The 21,418-nt window shown below is 44.0% G+C and overlaps 1 protein-coding gene across 1 annotated transcript in view; it reads left to right on the top strand.

Annotated features, from left to right (window-relative positions):
• The window catches only part of SIN3B (SIN3 transcription regulator family member B), a 103,305-nt gene that overhangs the window by 68,024 nt on the left and 13,863 nt on the right, over positions 1 to 21,418 (top strand). Inside the window, 6 exon segments of the mRNA XM_030219927.1 lie at positions 3,626 to 3,757; positions 3,760 to 3,794; positions 5,827 to 5,865; positions 5,867 to 6,001; positions 20,861 to 20,902; positions 20,904 to 20,954. Coding sequence (XP_030075787.1) covers positions 3,626 to 3,757; positions 3,760 to 3,794; positions 5,827 to 5,865; positions 5,867 to 6,001; positions 20,861 to 20,902; positions 20,904 to 20,954 — 434 coding nt within the window.

Raw genomic sequence — 21,418 nt, 5'->3', positions numbered from 1 at the left:
GTGGGGGGGAGGGATGTGGATGGGTCCACCTGCCTGAAGTCACTGCACCCACTAAAAACTGCTCCAGGGACCGTGCTGTGATGGACCTGAGTAGGACATCTGAGGCTGGCAATCAATATTTTGAAAGATGTTTTTTGAGGGTGGCAGGGGGTTAATGACCACTGGGGGAGTAAGGGGAGGTCATCCCTGATTCGCATCCGGTGGTCATCTGGTTAAGTTCGGGCACCTTTTTGTGCCTTGGTTGTAAGAAAAACACAACCAGGTAAAGTCGTCCAAGTGTTCGTCAGGGACGTCCTTGTTTCTTTCGATATGGGTTGAGGACGTCCTAGTGTTAGGCACGCCCAGAGTCCCGCCTTCGCTACGCCTCCAACATGCCCCCTTGAACTTTGGCTGTCCCTAGCGATGGAGAGCTGTTAGGGATGTCCAAAATCGGCTTTCCATTATACCAATTGGGGCGACCCTGTGAGAAGGACGTCCCATCTTCCGATTTATGTCAAAAGATGGGCGTCCTCCTCTTTCGAAAATGAGCCCAAGTGCATGCAAAACTCTCTCTTGAATATTCATTGTGGGTATCCTGAAACCTGACTGGCTGTGGTGTCTCCAGTACCAGGTTTGGGACCCTTGCCCATGGTCTCTCACTCCCCTCTCATTGCAGTTTGCACCTAAGGAGGTGGATACATAGTATCATATCCAGAAGACTCCGGGATTCAAGAGGACAATTGCCACACCATTCTCTGGTGGTCAAAACTGCCCTCAAACAAGCTGGGAGCTCCAGGACTCATGCCTCGGTGCCCCCAGGTAGAGAGGCGCTCAAGACACTAGACTTGTTTGGGAGAAAAGCTTTTGAGGCCGCGATGCTCACTGCCCGCATCCAGTCCTACCAGCTCTACACAAGTCTTTACTTGCAGTCTTCGGTCCGCAGTGTACTAAGTCTAGCGGATTCTCTTCCACAGGAGCAGTCCACAGAGCTTCGCCAGTTCGTCAGTAAGCAGCTGGAGTGTAGGAAGTATCTGGCCAGGGGTGCCTGCAACTCTTTTGACATAGTATCCAGACTCTCCGCCATGGTTGTAGGGATGTGCAGACTCTCGTGACTGTGTGTCCCTGACCTAGAACCTGAATATCCAAACCAGGACACAAAGTTGCCAGAGTCGAAAATTATTCAAACTCAAATTCACAGCAAAGGCTTCCAGAAAGTATTAATATTTTTTTCAAAATTTTTTATGATTACCCCTCAGACTTTCCACTCATTGCTGCAAATGATAATATCACTGCCTGGTGGTTCAGCACTTCATTCATCGGGTAATTCTTTGTATGTGTATATAGCCAGTAACCAATGCTGCTAATGTAGTCAATAAATCCACTTGCACTTACCTTACAATCCGTGAAAGCTCCATCTTGAAGAGTCAAAAATGTTCAATAGCCTCCCCCTAAAAAAGATGCCCAGGAGGAGGCTTTTGAACATTTTTGATTCTTCAAGATGGAGCTTTCACGGATTGTAAGATAGTGTAAGTGGATTTATTGACTACATTAGCAGCATTGGTTACTGGCTATATGTATATAAAGATATATTACATTTAAGAGCAGGTGAATTGAGGAAAATTGATATCACCTGACCAGCACATAAAAAATATACACATAAAAGAATTACCCGATGAAGAGTGCTGAACCACCAGGCAGTGATATTTCATTTGCAGCAATGAGTGGAAAGTCTGAGGGTAATCATAAAAAATTTTGAAAAAAATATATTAATACTTTTCTGGAAGCCTTTGCTGTGAATTTGTGTTTGAATAATTTTTGAGTCTTGCAACTTTGTGTCCTCGTTTGGATATTCAGTATTATATATTATATACCAGAGACTGAAGGATTTTTGGTATTAGTACCTGACCTAGAACCAGCAGTTCAGGAGAGACTGACGGACGTTCCTTGCTGAGGTGACAACTGTTTGGAGATAAGATAGAAAAGGTTGCTGACCTCTTAAAGAAACATACTGATACCATCCAAAACCCTGTCTCGGCACCCTCCTAGGTTGCCTAGGCGGCAACCCTACTACTCTCCATTCCCACACTCAGAAGCCCCAGCCAGCTCCCCAGTCGAAACAAGTTACTCACCTGTAGCAGATGTTCTCTGAGGACAGCAGGCCAAGTACTCTCACATACCCTACTACCTTCCCTTGAGTTTGTATTCTGTAGCTTTTTAAAAAATGATGAGGAACCTGCGCTCCGTGCGGGAAGGTACCAGCGCATGCGTGGTGGGACACTGCTAGAAAGTTCTAAGTTAATCTCGCTATTCAACGTCTGCACCAGACTCCATTGATGACGGTCGCCCAGCTGTGAGAACACTTGGCCTGCTGTCCTTGGAGAACACCTACGGTGAGTACTTTGCTTTATCATATCATCAAAATAGTCCAGACCTAAACCATATATCTTCTAAGTATTAGCCACCTAGACTATTGTAATTGACTATACGCAGGATGCAAAGAACACTCTAAAGAAACCTCCAAACCGCCCAGAATACAGCAGCCAGATTAATCTATGGAAAATCAAAATTCAACAGTTCTAGACCCCTTCGAGAGAAACTACACTGGCTTTCCAGTAAAGGAACGAATTACTTTAAAATTTGTACCCTAGTCCATAAAATTCTTTATGTGAAGCCCCAGGTTACATGGATACCCTTATCAATCTACCGTCTAGGAATTCTTGCGATCATCCCGTTCATATTTAAACCTCCATCACCCCACCTGCAATGGTCTGAAATATAGTCCCTTACACCTTTCCTTATTGGCACTCACTATGGAATGCATTACCTAAACCTGTGAAAATTATTCATGAGTCATCTGAACTTCAGAGAATTCTCTTAGACCATTTTATTGGAAAGGCTTATCCTAAAGGACCCGTCGTAAATCCATAACTCCTGGAATACAACTTATTATGACCTCATGGACTCTATTACCCTTCCCCTCTTTACCCTCGCCCCTTGTAATTAGTATCCTTCCCATTCACCTTATTATACTTCGTTTGTGTTGTTTACCGGATTGGTGAATTGCCTTTACAGTCTGATGTCGCCATATTGAGCCTGCCAGTAGGTGGGAAAATGTGGGGTATAAAGGTCATAAATAATAAATGCCATTTCGAGAATCTTAAATTTGACCCTTGAAGAAAAGCACCCTAGCTCTTACTGACAGGCAGTATAAATTCAACTAAATATGGGTTGCATTATCATACTCCTCTCCATCCCCCCCCCCCCCCCCCCCACACAAAAATAATCTTGAGTTTATCAAGCAGACCTACAAGAACAGCATTACAATAGTCCACCTGTGCTAAGATGATCGATTGAATAACTTGTTGAAAGTGTGTTAAATGTTATCTGTATAACCCAGAGGTGCCTTCCAGAGGTCAGCAGCATACATCAGTATTATTTGAGAAAGAGGTCAAAATGTGATCTTTCACCTTTTGAGTGTTTGGCTTGGAATAAATTCGGCTAAGAGGATTTTAACAGAGGAGGTTCAGACTGTTCACAGGCTATGAATACTAGTGTACCGAAAAATGGTAAATCAACCTGCTCAGATTCTATCTGATTAAATATTTTGAGAAGATGAAGCTGAGTATTTTAAGACTTCTGCTTTCAGGTGAAGTGGAATTAGAAGAATACTACCCGGCATTTTTAGATATGGTTAGAAACCTGCTCATTGGAAACATTGATGCAACCCAGTATGAGGACACACTGAGGGAAATGTTCACAATCCATGCTTACATTGGCTTCACATGGACAAACTTATCCAGAATATTGTACGACAGGTGAGAGTTTACCTCTGAATATTCATTTTCTGCTGTTCAAAGCAACTGACTGGACTTTTTCTTTTCTTATGTCCATAATATCCATTTTTCAGGAAACTTGGTTGGTAGTAAATAATTTGTAGGGTTTAATGGAACTGAATCTGGGATCAGTGAAGTGAAGATTGGTGTGGGTCTCTTGCTTTGTGTATATTGAATTCTTCTTTTTGTTCATGTGTAATTCCATGGTACATGTAGTGGTACTTCATGTGGACCAGTCATAGTGGTGGTGAGGGGGGTGCAGTCATCCTATGCCCAGTGGTAATCATTGAAAACTGAATTGGTCACTTGTTTTCCTTGATTTATAGCCACTTGATTGCTCACTCTAAGAAGAGATTTTGTAATGAGGAAATAAATAATGGTGAGATTTAATATTAATTCCCTGATCTAATATAATCCTTGTGAGCAAAAGTAATACTGGTGTCGTAGGATGTAGGTAAAAGGGAATGGACTTGGAAATAATCTAAGGAAATAATTATTTACAGAAAGGGTGGTGGATATGTGGAACGGCTTCCTAGTTGAGGTGGGGATGGTATCAGAATTCAAGAAATCATGGGACAGGGTGGCAGAGATGTTAAAAACGGCAATGTCCCCCTTCCATGGGATTCTCCTACAATGTTACTGTGAAGAGTAGAATATGAAGTCAGAAAATCAAGTGGAATTGGTGAACTTATTTGGGACTTTACTGCTCATCTGTATCGCAATACACTTGCAGCAGCATTTTAGATCGTGTGTGGGTGAAGTGAAGACCATGCAGATAATGTGGACACATTTAAAAGAGCAGGTCTGCACATGTAGCTCCCAGGAAAAAAATCATTCAGATGAGCTGGGAAATGTTTAAGCTAAAGTGCTATCCACATAAGAGGGAGGAGCTATTTTAGTACCTTGAACATCTAAGAAATAGATGAGGACAGCACTAGGGTTTTAAACATGTGCTTGCTGCCACCTACACTTGTAGGTTGCAAAATAGTAGCCAAGTGGCAGCACAAATATTGTCTGTTAAAGCAATATATTAAGTTCTGAATAAATGTACAGCTGACATTTTTTTCAAACCTACACATGTATCACCTCTGGTATCAGACTCCATGTCCCACCACCACACCCCAGCATCAGTGGCCTCCTCCAGAACCACTTCCCGCCCCCCCCCCCCCCCCCCCCAGCAGACTGGTTGGTAGGATTCCTCTCACCCACTTCAGAGGATTACTCAGAGGGGAGTATGGGTACGCTGGTGGTCTAGGGTGTGGAGACTAGGAGTCAAGCTTCCATGTAAGGGCATTTGGGCCTTGATCATGAGTCAGAGCAGTGTTAATCCTGACATGGAGGTGTTGGGGCATACATAGTCATTCTTCTTCTGAATTGGGGAATAAACATGTACTTTCTGGCAATCACACACTTGAGTTTTTAATATGCCATTTGCTTTTTCTCCAGCAAATTATATGCAGGGTTGTGATGCCAACAACCTGCATCACTGCCTGACCTCCTACCCTTTCAGTCCCTCCTTCCAGCCGAAGCTGGAAGTGGCCCAAGCTGGAAGTGGGATAAGTGGACAGACTGGCCCCCAGTTGGTCTTTACCTATTAGAATGTACAATGTTTCTACCTTGGCCTGTTGGAACTTTGTGTATACACAAATCGAGCCTCAAAGCCCACCTTAGAGGCTGCCTTTGAATCTTAACACCTTATTCTCTGTTCATACCCATGTTTTTAACCATTTCCCTTAATAAGTGCAACACTCTAATTCTCCTGTTTCTTTCTTGAATGCATTGTAAGCTCCGCAGAAAAAGAATTTTCTCTTATGTTGCATTTGTTCAGGGCTGTGTAATCTAGCAGCACTATAAGACTAAGTAGTGGTAGTAAACTCTTTATTTTTTCCCAATCACCATGCCAAAACAAAATCTTCAGTTTGCACAAGCTTATCTGTGAGACTCTGAGCTCTGTTAACTGCCCTTATAAATTTTGTCCCTCTTTCTCTTCATCACCCTTGCTTTGGGGGTTCAGCTGCACCATCTGGTGAGCGACGATGTCTGCTTGAAGGTTAGTGGAGCTGTACTTGAGTGAGAAGAAGCAGGGAGCTGCAGGGGGGAACCTTTCTTCACAGTGGGTGCGAGCGGCCAAGGAGACCAGCTACCAGTGGAAAGCTGAACACTATATGACTGATGAAAACTGTTTCAAGGTAAGAAGAAGGAGAAGCACCCAGAACTGGGGGTATGCATATGTGTGCATGTTTACAGACGCATTCTGCAGAGTCAGTCTGCTTGTTCTCCGGAAATTTCCGGTTTCTTCTTGGATAGTGTTCTGCTTGGGTTTTAAATGTGTCTATGGGTATGTCACTAGGGATGTAAAAATACAACATGTTAATTCCGGATTAATCTTGAAGGTTAGTCTATTTATCCGTTATTATTAACTACTGGGACAAGTGGGAGTGAGTCAGGTTATGGCTGAGGTAATGTTGCCCCCTGACAGCTCACTTCAGTAATTATGGTTGGCTGCGTGGCTCCCGTGCCTGCCCATCACTTTTGGCCAGACGGGGCCACTCTTGGATACCTAAGGAAGTGCATGTGTGTGGAGGGGTTCAGTGGGATTCAAGCAACTGTCTTCACCCTTAAGGTTTTTATTTTAAAAATTCAGTTGCCGAAACACAAACATAAAATAAACACAATCAGGTTAAGTTCTATTAACTGGTGACTAAAGTTCCTACCATTTATGTGCATCAAGGGTGCCATTAATTGACAGGCGGCCTATGTGCATTAGGTGCTATTCTTTAAGGTAGTGCCTAAACTGAGGCGTCAATTTATAGAATTGCCATGAATATAACTAAGCATCAAATAAATCCCAAATTAACTATAATAAATCAAAGATATAAATAACACAAATATCATCACAAAATAAATTAAAAGTAAATAGCAAAACCTGTGGTGAACCATTTTAAATGTTGGTAGCTTTAACTGCTTAATTTTTCAAAATATGTACACACATGTATATATTCATTTTTGCTTATTTAAATTAGGTCTATCTATAGGGGTGGTGCTTTTCCTCAAATATTCAGTTATGATATGAATTTCTTTTTATGTGTTGATGATAATTTATCCTTTGACCAGATAAGTCCAGAACCATAGGGTTTTGCCTGTCAACCAACAGACAGAGACACAGAATTCCAAGTTGTGAGCTCTGCCCTTTAAGGGCACCATTCCATATTTCTTTCTCTCCAACAGATTGGTGACAGGCATTCTGTGCAGCTCCTGGAATGCTCTGAAAGGCTAGCTGACATTTTGACAGCTGTGTACCTGAATTCAGAGCCTATTTTGTCAGCCATGCAAACCTGCTTTTCCTGCCTCAGAAAACTGTGGGGATGATAGCCATTTTTCTCTCCCCTCCTGTTCTGAACCTTGGACTTCTTCGCAGATTCTAATGCTGGAAGATGCTGTGCTTTCATTTGTAGGAAACTCTAGAGAAGGAGTAGAATGGCTGCTGGAAATTTGGGGGATCATCAGGGAGCAAGTATGCTTTTCTCTACAGAATTTGTTCTATTCCACAATGCATTCTTCTCAAGAGATCTCAGGCAACTCAGATTTGAGGTAGAGGATCACACTTCCCTGTGTTAGCAATTCTGGAGGAGCATCAAAGAAGGGGCACATAGAAGTTATTTGGTTCAGATGCCTCAGGATGCTTCTTTGGGAGACCCTGTTTTAGAAGGGGTTAGGAAGCCTTTGCAGGCTTTCTCTATGCATCAAGCAATTCAGTCACTAATCTCTGCAGAGTGGGACTCTACAGAAGCAGGTCTGAGTCAGTAGTACCATGGCTAAGTTCTGTCCTCTGGCTCCAGGAGAAAAGGAAAATTTAAACATCTGATGGTAGATGCATTGGTATCGGTGTTTACCAAGAAGACCACCATCTCATTTGAAGGAGACATTGTGCTTAAGGATCTGCAAGATTGCAAGATAGAGACAGTGCTGAAAAAGGAGTTCGATATCTCAGCCAAGAGCCTACAAGCTGCTGTCTGTGCTGGTTATGTTTCAAGAGTGTGTTTGTGATGGATTTAACAAAGGAAAGACTACCCTGTGGAGCATCTTTCTGAAGCGGCTCTTTTGGAAGACAAGCATAGTTTACATAGCAAGTGCATGCTATGATTTGATCAGAATTTCTGCAAGGGGCATGGCACTGGTAGTTTTTTCCAAACATCTGCTGTGGCTCTGCAGTTGTTCTGCAGATACAGCATCTAAAACTCAGCTCAGTAGATGTCCCTTTAGTGGGAAGCTGCATGGCTGTTAATTTGTTATGATGGGCTGGAGTGGTACATCAATGGCAACTCCAGTTGTTGAGTGCCAGGCAAACTTCTACACTATCTTTCCTGAATATGGCAAAGACAGCACAGTAACACAGTAAATGATGGTAAATAAAGACCTGCATGGTCCATCCAGTCTGCCCAATAAGGCAGCCAGACCTTACCGCACTGTGCAGGTTATACTCCTTCATGATTGAATGCTGGCATTACACTCAGGGCAGCTGGCAATTTGTTACCATGCCTATCACATATAGGTACTTGCATTATATAGCTTCCAGAAGCTATGAGTAGTTGTGTTCATGAACCAGCAGGTGGAGATAGAGAACTGAAAACTGAGCTGAGACATATCTCTCTTGGCATCCAGGCCAGCTCCTCAGTATTTTCTATCTCCATTAAGTGGGTGGACACACTTTTCAGTCTGTGGTTCTGAGTGGTTTGCTCCTGGTCTAGTTGGTCAAGTGGTACCCAGTTGAGCTTTGCAGGTGGCATGAGTCTGTAGAGTCATATCTGGAAGTGCTCAGATTCCTGTCTCTGGTGCTTTACGAATTTACTTCTTCCCTCCCTTCGCCTCTCCCCTGTTTCCTGTGGAGCTTTTGTTTTTCAGCACAACAACCTTAAAAAAAAAAAAAGAAGGAAAGAGGTTTACTGGAGAGCATGGAACAGAGTATCAGTCCTGATTCTCATATGGGATAAAACTTGTGGAGACCTGAGCTTGGGGAGAGTAGCCGGCAGTAGTTAAGTCCAACTGAAGTTTGTTATTTATTTATTTATTTATTTATTGGGCTTGATATACCACAAAATAGATCCAAACAGGCAATTAAGAACCACTTAGGTTTTCCAAGATGGCGCTGTGAATAGACGCACCTGTGTTTACTCCTGGAGGCTGCTGTGTTTGTGAGTTTCTCTCGGTGCCTCTGTAGGCTCGTTAACCATGGGGAAGCGGAGGGGGAAGGTAAAGGAATTTCCCTCGGTTCCTGTGACCTCCTCGACGATGAAACAAACAACCCTGCAATTTCCCAGGCAGCAACCGGGTCCACAGGGAACTTCGACCCCCACTGCAGCTCTCAGCCCTCGGAGTCGATTGAGAGTGGAAACGGGGCTTCCTTGAGCCCTGTGGAGCGAATTGCACCTCCCCAGCCTGGAAGAGAGTTGCTGGCTGTTCAAACAGAGACAGATGCCGAAGTGGCTCAGCTGGTCCTGTCTGAGGGTGTGACTGCAGCAACTGAGATAGATTCTCAACTTCGGGAAACATTACTACAACAGGCTTCAAAGGTATTGCCTCAAGCTATTGTTTCCAAGTTAGCTCGGGCTGATAGTCTACCTCAATCTCCTCCTGTGGCTAGTGGAGTGATTAGACCAGCAATTGTGACGCTGGAGTCACTATGGGATATGGTTTACAATATCCAAACCTCTATGCAAACTACTTTAAAGCAGAATTCTTCTGATATTGAAGTTCTTTCTGAGGCTGCCCTGCTTCAAGCACAAGTGACTGAACAGCAAACCCAGAAATTGGAACGTGTGGATATCAAAATTCAAGAAATGGGATCTATAGAAACAGCTTTGGTTAAAGACAATAATTTCCTACATAAACGACTTGAATACCTTGAAAATCAGACTAAAAGGCTTAACCTTAGGTTTCTTAATTTTCCCAAATCGCCGTTAATTTCTCCTTTGGAGATGGTTAAAAAATATTTGGTGGACATCCTGGGAATGGGCAAGGGACTCACTCCCTCCCATTACACGGGTTTATTACATGGGGAGTATTGGAGTGGAGGTAGGAACCCCCCCCCCCCCCCCCCCCCCGTAATAGGGGAGGGAATGAATCCTACCTCATTCCTGGAAAGCTCATTAGAAATAGTTACTCAGAGGTTGACTCTGCTTGCCACTTTTGCATTGGAGCCTGATAGGAATGCCGTACTGCGGCTTTCGTTGAGACACTTAGAAAATCTGTTTTTGGGCTCAAAGGTCCGTATCTTTCCAGGTTTCTCACGGCCTACACAGATGAGACGAAGGGCCTTTTTGGAACTTCGCCCCAGGGTGGTGGCATGCAATTTCCTTGTTTTTGTAATGTGATGCTTGAGGGTAAACATTTTCAGTTTGTAGATCCAAAACAGTTGAAAGAGTTTATTGATGCAAGAGTTGATGTGAATATAGTAAACCTTCCCTAATTTAGCAGGCTGGGGTCTGAACCAGAGGAAGCATCTATTGATTATTAATTTTTGTATTTTTTTTCTTTTTTAATTTCCTTAATCTTGGAATCAAATTTCTTTAACTTGTGGACAAATGGGCTGTAAAGATATATACTTATCATTTTTGTTTCCTAATGTTAAATAATGCCGATTGCATATTCACTTTATGTGGTGATATATTGGAAAATTTAAATAACTAAAATTAAAAACCAAAAAAAAACCAAAAGAACCACTTAGAGAGCTGCAAGTTCTGCTTGGTGTGGGGGAGGGATCCTGACTCGCCCCTTGGAGCTGTGTTGCTGCACTTGTGCCAGTCAGGATGAATGGCAACTTTGGCAGAGGCAGTTAGGTGGTTTCCCCGCTGAGGGACCCACCAGCCAGCATTGGGGCGTTGCAGTGCTTTCAAGCCAGGAATCCTGCAGGATGTGGGGAAAACGGTCAGCGGCAGTGCGTCTTTGGATTTAGTGCAGTATCTCAATATGCCAGGGTCTTCAGGCTTTCCAGCAGGGCCAGTGTGCAGTTTCGTGCAGGAATGTGAGCCATTTTGTTGATGCCTGCTGGCAGTGAGAAATAGCCTCTGTTTGATTATGTGCAGAGCACAGCTGCCATTTTACAACCTCAGGGCCCGACAGAGCATTCAGCTGCATTGGGATCTTTGTTTTGTCTGGAGTTTATATTGCTCTTAGACCAGGCCTAGTTACTGAAGCAGGAACAGTCAGAGTTGCTGCATAGTGCTTCAGTTTCTCGCCCCGTTGCCCATCTAACTCATAAGAGGTCTTGTTTATTTATTTATTTGTTTGTTTGTTGCATTTGTATCCCACATTTTCCCACCCTTTTGCATGCTCAATGTGGCTTACAGTATGCCATAGTGGTGATCGCCATTTCCGGATTGAGAAATACAAAGTGGTATTGCATTAAGGTCATAAATGGTAGAGTAAATTATAGAGTAAATTAGATAATCAGTTTGTTTCCGGCGTGAGAAATAAGGTGGTAGTGCGTATCCTCATTTGCCCACTCATGGAGGTCTAGCTCTGCTTTTCCCTCCTTATCTGATGTGGCCTCGGTCTATTGAAGGAGCCATTAGAGGAGGGAGAGCTTCGTTCTGAGGAGGGAGATGACCCAAAAGTACTGAGGTTGTTTCATAAAGAGGAGCTCAGTACTCTTATTTCTGAGGCATTGGCAGCACTTTTCATTGAGGAGCCCTCTCCTTCGGCATCATTTCTATCTTTGTCGATCATGAGGGGGCTTAGAAGTCCTCCTAAGGCATTCCTGATGTATCCAGACATTCAGGACCTGATTACAGCAGAATGGGTCTAACCAGACAGGGAACTGAGAGTGAAAAGAGCCTCTACCCGTTGTTCTAAGGGAGAAAGAGAAATTAGAAATTACAGCTTCCAAGGGTGGACTCCTTCATTACGGCAGTGACTAAGACCACCTTGCCGGTGGAAGGGGGGGCATTGCCCTAAAAGACAGGATAGGAAGCTTGAAGGCTCACCGAAACAAGCCTTTGAAGTGGCCTTTTTGGGCCTTCAAGTGACAGTGTGCAGCTCATTCGTGGCAAGAGCATGCCTGAAGTGGCATCAGCAGTCTGCAACGCAAGACGGGCACCATAATGCCCAGCTGGAAGTGGGGTTGACCTACGTGGCAGATGTTATTTATGAGATGTTACATCCTACAGTATGTATTTGGCTGTCGTGGCACGGCGCCAAATTCAGTTTGCAGCATTGGGCAGTGGATGCAGTGTCATGTCTAGTTAAACTGCTATTTTGGGGCAAGTGACTGTTTGGAGAAGATCTCAGTAACTTGGTGAAAGAACTGGGGAACACTAAGCCACAGCAATTGCCCATCTGCAGGGGGATCTCGATCTCAATTTCAAGACAGCAGATGGTACCGGCCTGGTGGTCACCAATATGGTCAGAAGTGCAGCTTTCAGGCACACCAGTCTTCCTTTAGTGTGGACAGGAAGTCCTCCTTTCAATCAGCTAGGGTGCCCAGTGCCTCCCAAGTTTTGCAGTGATGCGAGACTGGCCCACTCTTATCTTTCTCTGGTGGTAGGATGTCTTAAGGAGTTTTGGGAGGAGTGTGCCAGAACCACGTAAGATTAGTGGGTTCTGGATATTCTTACAGAATGTTACATGTTGAAGTTCTCCCGCCCTATTGCGCCTCTCTTCTTTTTATGCTGCTTATTTCTAGAATATGCAGCATAAGATGTATTGTACTATTTTGGAATATGGTACTAGTGACCTGGATTGGCCACTGTTGGAAACCGGATGCTGGGTTTGATGGACCTTCGGTCTGTCCCAGTATGGCAATACTTATGCACTTAAGGTTGTTGATGTTCAGGCCACCATAGATTCCTTGCTGGCGCTCCGGGCCATTGTTCCAATTCCCCAGGCCAATCAGGGACAAGGCAGATACTGCACTTACTTCATTGTCTCAAAAGTCTAAGCCGCTGCCTCCGAGTGTCCCGTTTCGCATGGAAACACCTAAGAGCAGTTTTAAACTTGGTTCAAGCATGAGAATTTCTCACCACCCTCGATCTCAAAGAAGCATACTTGTGTATACCCATATGGCTGCTGCTTCAGAAGTTTCTACTTTTTGCAGTTCTGGGCTATCACTTCCATTTTAGGGCTTTGCCTTTCGGTCTCGCCAAGGGACCAAGAACGTTTACCAAGATTATGGTGGTGGTGTTTATCTCGGTGACTGGCTCATACTTGCATAATTCTATTTGGACAGCATGGCAGCGACAGACAGTTGTCCATCTTCTGTAGTTGTTGGGTTGGTGATCAATTTTGAGAAGAGCAGATTAACTCCCTCGGAGACGCTGGATTATCTGGGCATTCTATGCGACACAGCAAAGGAGAGATCTTTCTCATGGCATGCAGGAGGTCGAAGCTGGTTCAACAGATTCATCATCTCAGTCATGGCAGGCCCAGGGTCTAGGACAATGTCCAGGTTCTGGGGTCAGTGACAGTGGCGACGGAAGTGGTGCCATGGGAAGGGCTCATATGCAGCCTTTTCAGGAGTCTCTTCTCAGCCGCTGGTCTCCAGTGTCACAGAAGTACGACCTTCTTTCTTGGACACTGGTTGCCAGACAGAGTATGCAGTGGTGCTTGTTGCCCAGGACCTTGACCATCGTATCTCCCTTTCCAATAACATAAACATAATAACATAGTAAATGACAGTAGATAAAGACCTGAACGGTCCATCTAGTCTGCCCAACAAGATAAACTCATTTTACATGGTATGTAATACTTTATATGTATATCCAAGTTTGATTTGTCCCTGCCTTTCTCAGGGCACAGACCATAGAAGTCCGCCCTGCACTGGTTTTATTCTCCAAATACCGGCGTCGCCACCCAATGTCTGCTAAGATTCCATAGATCCATTCCTTCTAAATATGATTCCCTTGTGTTTATCCCACGCATGTTTGAATTCCATTACCGTTTTCATCTCCACCACCTCCCGCGGGAGGGCATTCCACGTATCCACCACCCTCTCCATGAAAAAATACCTTCTGACATTACTCCTGAGTCTGCCCCCCCTACAACCTCAATTCATGTCCTCCAGTTCTACCACCTTCCTGTCTCCGGAGAAGTTTCGTATGCGGATTAATACCTTTCAAATATTTGAACGTCTGTATCATGCATAGTGACAACAGATGCCAGCAAGTCAGGTTGGGGAGCTTATTGCAAGTTCCATCTGGCACAGGGCATATGGACGAAAAATGACCTTGTGCGGTTGCACTTAGGGTGCAAAGGCTACTTGGAAGATGTGATTATCACTTTGCTCCAAGCTAGAAAGATATCCATGTTGCTGGCATATGCAAGAGTATATAAAGTGTTTGAGTCGTGGTGTTCTGACTGTGAAATTCCTCCCTTGGCGGCAACTATAGCCCACATTTTAGACTTCCTTCAGGAGGGTCTTTAAAAGGGCCTTGCTCTGGGGTTCTTATAGGTTAAGTAGGAGACCGAATGAGCTTTTGAGGCCACTTAAGACTTTCTTTGGCTGCACATCTTGATGTTAGATTTTCAAAGGAGTCGATCATATTCATTCTCCAATACACATCACTTGTCTGCAGTGGAACATGACTTTAGTCTTAAAAGCATTGCAGTTTTCTGCCTTTGAGCCACCTAAGGGGATTATTCTTAAAACATCACACTGAAAAGGACCTTCCTTTTTAACTATTTATTTGGCAAGAAGGGTCTCTGAGTTACAAATTCTATCCTGTAGGGATCCCTTCCTTTGCTTTACAGAGACCATAGTTTCAATCAGAAGGGTCATATTTGCCAAAAGTGGTATCCCCATTTCATGTTAATCAGTTTCCTTTGGAGGGAAGATTATGTGAATGATTTCAAGAGTTTTTACATCTATTGGATGTTCAGTATGCTGAGATAAGGTATTTGGAAGTTTACTAATAAATTTCAGAAGTCAGATTATTCTGTTTAGTAGAAACAGGAAAAGATATGCAGTATCTCAGCTGACTGTTTTGCATTGGCTTAAGGAAAATATTTCCTTGGTATATATTCTCATGGGCAAGCAATATCCTAAGGGTTTAAGAACTCATTCGACAAGGGATGTCTCAACTTCATGAGCAGAATCGAATGCAGTGGGGCCAGTTGACATTTGCAGAGTGGCAGCATTGTCCTCTCTACATACTTTCACGAAGTACTACAGGTTACATGTGGCAGTGGGATTTGAAATGGCCTTTGCAGCAGCAGTCCTTAAGACAGAGATTGTGAAGACCCACTCACTGTAAGGATTACTTTGCTACATCCCTCAGATTCTAGAGTGGTCTAGTGAGGACACCAAGAAAGGAGAAATGAGGTCTTACCTACTAATTTTCTTTCTTTTAGTCCCACTAGACCAGTCCAGATTCTCTCACTACTGCACAGTCTGCACAGCTGTTAAATATATTTGCTGTTTCTTACTGTTTCCAAGAACAAACATTTATTATCTGGTTTTAAAACTGCATGGATGAGGGCACACCGGGCACTGGACCGGTAAGAAATAATAGACCCAAAGACATCATTGCCTGCTTCAGTAGCTACAAACTAAAGGAACAAATACTGAAACTGATGCGACAAACTTCAGACTTTAAATGGGATTCCTACCATGTTGAAATATATCAGGACTTGGCAGCGGCGACGCTGAGAAGGAGAGGGGATTTGCGGCCATTCACGAGATATCTTAGAGAGCAGAAGATCCAGTACAGATGGCGGCACCCCTTCGCTTTGGTATTCTATAAAGATGGCAAACAACATCAGATTCAGTCTCTTTTGGAAGCCAGAGCAGTATGCCCGGAGTCCGCAGATGAGAGTGACAGGCGGGAGGCCAGTTCGGGAGCAAGACCAAACTCCCGCTCCCTCCCACCAAATGGCAACGAGTGGGAAACGGCCGGAAAAGACTACAAAGACAACAATCGGCCTCAAAGATCACCTGACGAGGCACAAACTTTATATTCAGGAAAGTTATTACCTTTAAAATTGTTGCTGGATGTTGAAAATGTTGAGCAGAATTCCAGCTTTGGACAAGAGGTAGTTATGATGTGTTTTTGTTGTGGGGGCCCCAGGGCAGGGCCAGCTGCTCCTTCCTCTCTGAATAGGCACCCATAGAGATTCTGTTTGGGATGCCTAAAATGTATGGGGGAAAGTGGGGAGGGGGGGGAATACAGGGGGGAGTAATGAGAAATAGAAGCAAACCATGTATGTCTCTAGCAGCAAATAGGACACAAGTTATGAATAAAGTAAAAGCGCTGAAGCAGGGAGGGATGGATGTATAGTAAGAGGTAATGGGAGATATTAAATGCATGTCACTCAATGTCCGAGGGCTAGGAAACGGCAGTTTACTGTTCCGGGAATTGAGGAGGCTTGGGGTAGATATAGGGATGATACAAGAAACCCATTTAAAGCCCAGACATGAATATCTATGTGCTAATAAGAAATACCCTCTCATATATTTCGCCTCCAATATAGATAATACGAAAAGCAAAGGGGTCCTGATAGCATTCTGTAGTGGCAAGAATTGGGAGGTACAAAAGGTTATCAAGGATAAGAATGGGAGATATCTGTTAATTGTTTTAACAATGGGGGGGAAGACCTACACACTGGTGAACATATATTGCCCTAACACTAAGCAGGGAGACTTCCTCTCGGATCTAGATCAGATACTGCTACGGCATTTGGAGGGTTCTCTCCTGATAGGTGGTGATTTCAACCTCACTCTGCATCCACTACTAGATAATACGACACGTAATGCGAACTACGCTAAACAAGACAGGCGACCACCTTCACGAGTTTATAACACGATGGCAACTTATTGATTTATGGCGAAGGGACAATCCATCCCAGCGAGCTTATACATATTTTTCCACAGTGCATCAGTCCTCTTCTAGAATAGACCTATGGATGGGGGATGCATCTTTGTTAGGGGTGGTGGGGGAACACACTATACTACCTCATACATGGTCAGACCACTCTCCGGGTCAGACCAATCAAGGGGTTAGACCCTAATAAAACAAAACGGCAGTGGCGCTTGGACGATGCTTTATTGGCGGATCCATCTAATATTTCCCAGATAGAATCGGCCATCCAGGATTATATCCTATTCAATGATAATGATGAGGTCTCCCCAACTGTGCTATGGGAGGGCTTTAAAGCAGTAATAAGGGGCCATCTGATCGCACTGCGGGCGAGGAGATGGAAGGAGAGATGTGCTAGAGAAGGGAATTACGCCAACAACTCCTACAGACGGAGACACTGTTGCAAGAAGGAATAGATCAAAATCCGTTGAAACTGAGGGGGCAGGCACACAAAAATCCGAACTCAGATACATGAACTGGAACTAGCAGATCTGGCAGAAAAACTACAGAGGGTACGCCAACAACATTTTGAATTGGTAACAAACCTAGCAGACTACTAGCCCATAAACTGGCCCAACATGCTAGCAGAACCTTGATAGGGGGCCTACGGGATGCAGGGGGAGTGGTGCACTCAGAACCCGAGTTTCTAGATGCAGCCTTTAGTGGATATTATAAGACCTTATATAGTGATACAACAAGCTGTGCAACTGAAGAGATTAGTAATTATCTGGAGGGCGTGGAGCTCCCGCGGCTCCCTGACATAGCAAATCAGGTACTGGGGGAACCCATAACGCAAGAAGAGATAGAACAGACGATTCATGGGCTCTCTGTGCATAAAGCTCCAGGGCCAGATGGCTTTACAAATAAATTTTATAAAACTTTTCAAAACAATTGGTCCCTCTGCTGCTCCGGGTGTTTAACTCTTTGGATAGGGCCACGGGCATCCCACCTACATGGAATCTGGCTACAATCACGGTTCTCCCTAAACAAGGCAAAGATCCCCAGCTGTGTAGCTCCTACAGGCCTATCTCTTTGTTGGGAGTAGATTATAAAATATTTTCCAAAATTATGGCCACTAGGCTCCAGAAATACCTCCCACAGCTTATACATGAAGACCAGGCGGGCTTTGTACGCGAGCGCCAGACCTTTGACAACATTAGGAGAGCGCTACAGGTTATTCAGGGGGCCCAAATACTTACATCTCCCCTTTGTATTTTGTCCTTAGATGCAGAAAAGGCCTTTGATCGGGTCGGCTGGTCATTTCTCTTCGCAGTGCTTGAGAAGTTTGGGGTGGGGGGACAGTACGTGGAATGGCTGTCTCTTATATATGAGAATCCGAGGGCAGCGGTGCGGATCAATGGGACATTAACTAACTCCTTTCCCCTGCAGAGGGGCACCAGACAGGGTTGTGCACTGTCGCCACTTCTGTTTGCCCTAGTAATGGAACCCCTGGCATCTAGGATTAGAGCACATGAGAGAATAAGGGGTCTTATAGGGGGGGGTATTGAGACGAAAATTCTATTATTTGCAGACGATGTCCTACTTCTGTTAAAGGACCCCCTGGTTGCATTCCCCGCTTTGGAGAAAGAAATACAGGCATATGGGGCGGTGTCCGGCTTTAAAATTAACTTTACCAAATCCGAAGCACTTGATATAAACCTACCTGACACAGTCCTGGAAACATTGAAGACACAATTCCCATATAGGTGGGCTAAAAAGTTTGTCAAATATCTTGGGGTCAGTTTACCACGCCGAATGGAGGAGGTATTTGAATATAACTTTCCAAGTAAGGTGCGAGAGCTCTTTAGGGACCTAGAGCGTTGGGAGGGATTGACACTATCCTGGGTGGGTAGAATTAACGCTGTCAAGATGATGATGCTCCCGAAGCTGCTGTACCTATTCACGGCCCTCCCAATCGAAATACCAGCGGCCTTTTTCAGATTCTTACAGGGCAGGGTGTTCTCATTTATATGGAAGAAGAGACCACCTCGGGTAAAGCGAGAGATGATGTATCAATTTAGAGATCGGGGAGGCATGGGGGTTCCCCAATTCCAGATGTATCAGACTGCAGCCCACTTGCGAATTTTAGCAATCTGGCTTCAGAATACAGGGAAACTCTGGACAGAGGTAGAACAAAGCTGGTTGGAGCCCTACCCACTTCGTGCAATACCATGGTTACCTAACTCCACACTCTGGGCATTAATTAAAAGAAGTCCCCTTCTCCTGCAGTGGCCACTAACAATTTGGTACAAGGTTAGGAAGCAGTTTTTTCCAGAGCGTAAATATTTCAAACATACATTTCTTAGATTCGCCCCCCAATTTGGGCCGGGTAGATCAGATAAAGTATATAAGGAATGGGAAGATTGGGGACTCTGTGAATTAGGACAAATGTGTGAGGAGGGTGCGGTCCCACCCTACTCGGAACTATGCCAAATACACGGGCTCTCTCCCTTGCAATCCTTTTATTATTATCAAGTACAGCACTTTATCAAAAACAAAGCAAGGGAGGAGCTGGAGCTAGCCGAGACACAACTAGAGATAGGGATGACAAAAGGGGGGAACAGGGGGGGCATCTCAAGAATATATAAGGCTTTGTTGGCCCGAGAAGATCCCGTAGAATATACATACATAAATGGGAGGTGGCAATAGGGACAACATATGATCCCGCACTGTGGGGAAGGGCTCTCAAATCCTTGCTTAGGGTATCGATCTCTAGTGCTATGATAGAAAATGGGCATAAGATGTTGTACAGTTGGTACTATACCCCAAGCCGCCTGGCCAGGATGTTTGGGACAGGTTCCTCCCAATGCTGGCGGGACTGTGGAGAGGAAGGTGATATGTACCATATATGGTGGTCCTGTGTATATGCATCTAGATTCTGGATGAAAATAGTGGACTTTGTAAATTTAGTGACGACCGCACAATACCAGCTGAAAGCGGAACACTGTCTACTTCACTTTAAACCACCAGTGATTCCGTCACACGTCCACCAGTTTGCCACTCAGGTGTTTGTGGCGGGCAGGCTGGTGCTGGCGGCATCCTGGAAAAAACCTAGCCTACCGGACATTTCAGTGGTGCTGGAAAAACTGAACTACATCCACTTAATGTCTAAGCTGACAGCGATGAGTAAAGGGCGCTTAGCCCAACATAGGAAGATATGGGAACAATACAACACTTGGTCCGCAACAGCAGCGCAGTAACAGAGACTTCAGGACTGTTAAAGGGACAGGGGGGGGGAGGGGAGAGGGGAGGGGGATCTACAGGAGGTAGTTATGATAGGACCATTTACTGTAATATGCAACTGTTCTTCAAGATATCCTGTTATATGACAGAAAAGTCCTTAAATTTTGTTTTGTATGGTTCTGAAAATTATATAAATAAAAAACTTAAAAAAATAAAACTGCATGGATAAGGACATAGAAGAGAGGGAATAGAAGCAATCTTGGAATCAGTTCATTCTAAAGAAATGATCATTGCCTTATCGAAATAATGCCAAGCACATGCTGCACGGTGCCTTTCTAGGGCAGAGCTCTCAACTAGTTATTTTCTGCCTCCATCTGCTGGTTGACAGGCAAAACTGTCTGGTTCTAGACTGGTCTGATGGAACTAAAGGATAGAAAATTAGCAAATGAGACCTAATTTCTCCCTATAGAAATCTGGTAGTTGGCTCGTAAATTTGGAGCATAGAAAAACTGTGTTTTAAAGACATGTTTATCTATCTATGTCTTGTCTAGAAGAGAAGGCAGTGGAAAGGTGAAATCTGCCAGCTTGAACAGCAACAGCAGGATGGTGTGTTACAGAGAGGACAGTTCAGACAATTGACTTTTTGTTTTTTTAGTTTGATTCAGTCATGATGGATGCTTTATTTTAAGCACAGGTTCACCTCTTGATAGCATTTACAAAGCAGTGCATCCCTGATTAGCTACAGTAAGCATGCTGCAGTGTTTGCATGATGGTGGAGCCAAGGGAAGTTAATAGGATTTAAGTCCCAACGTCTGCTGTGGTATTTGTACCCCAGATTGCTCTATAAAAGAACTGTATCAGCTAAAATATAAAGCCTAGACGCCATAGACAGTGTAGTGTGGTTGCTTTGTTAATCAGTTTTAAGTTAGTAAATAGAAATAAGACATCACTGTAAAGAATGCAGCAGTGACCTTAATAGTGGAAGTTTTTTTATTTTTTTGTGCTGTGGCCTTTTAGGTAATGTTCTTGCAGAGGAAAGGGCAGATAATAATGACCATTCGAGTTGCTAGATACAGAAGAAGTTCAAACAGAAGACCCACTTGAAGTTCAGGTAAGAATCAGATGGCGACTCTGAAGATTTATGTACCATGTTGATGTACTCTCTGATCTGGCTGATGGTTCAACCCAGATATTCTGTTACCACATCCAACACCAATAGTTCCAAAGCTTAACTATTCGTTGAGTGAAAAAATATTTCCTCCTATTTGTTTTAAAAGTATTTCCATGTAACTTCATTGAGTGTCCCGTAGTCTTTGTGTTTTTGAAAAGAGTAAAAAGTCGATTCACTTCTACTCATTTTACACCACTCAGGATTTTGTAATCCTCAGTCATATCTCTCCTCGGTCGTCTTTTTTCCAAGTTGAAGAGCCCTAACCTTCATATGAGAGGAGTTCCATCCCCTTTATCATTTTGGTTGCTCTTTTTTGAACCTTTTCTAATTCCGCTATACCTTTTTTGAGATAGGCGACCAGAACTGAACGCAATACTGAAGGTGAGGTTGCACCATGGAGCAAT

This window comes from Microcaecilia unicolor, chromosome 11 (assembly GCF_901765095.1).
Source record: "Microcaecilia unicolor chromosome 11, aMicUni1.1, whole genome shotgun sequence".
Taxonomy (NCBI): Eukaryota; Metazoa; Chordata; class Amphibia; order Gymnophiona; family Siphonopidae; genus Microcaecilia; species Microcaecilia unicolor.
Note: the sequence above shows the minus strand (reverse complement) of the source record. Positions and strands in the feature narration are given on the sequence as shown.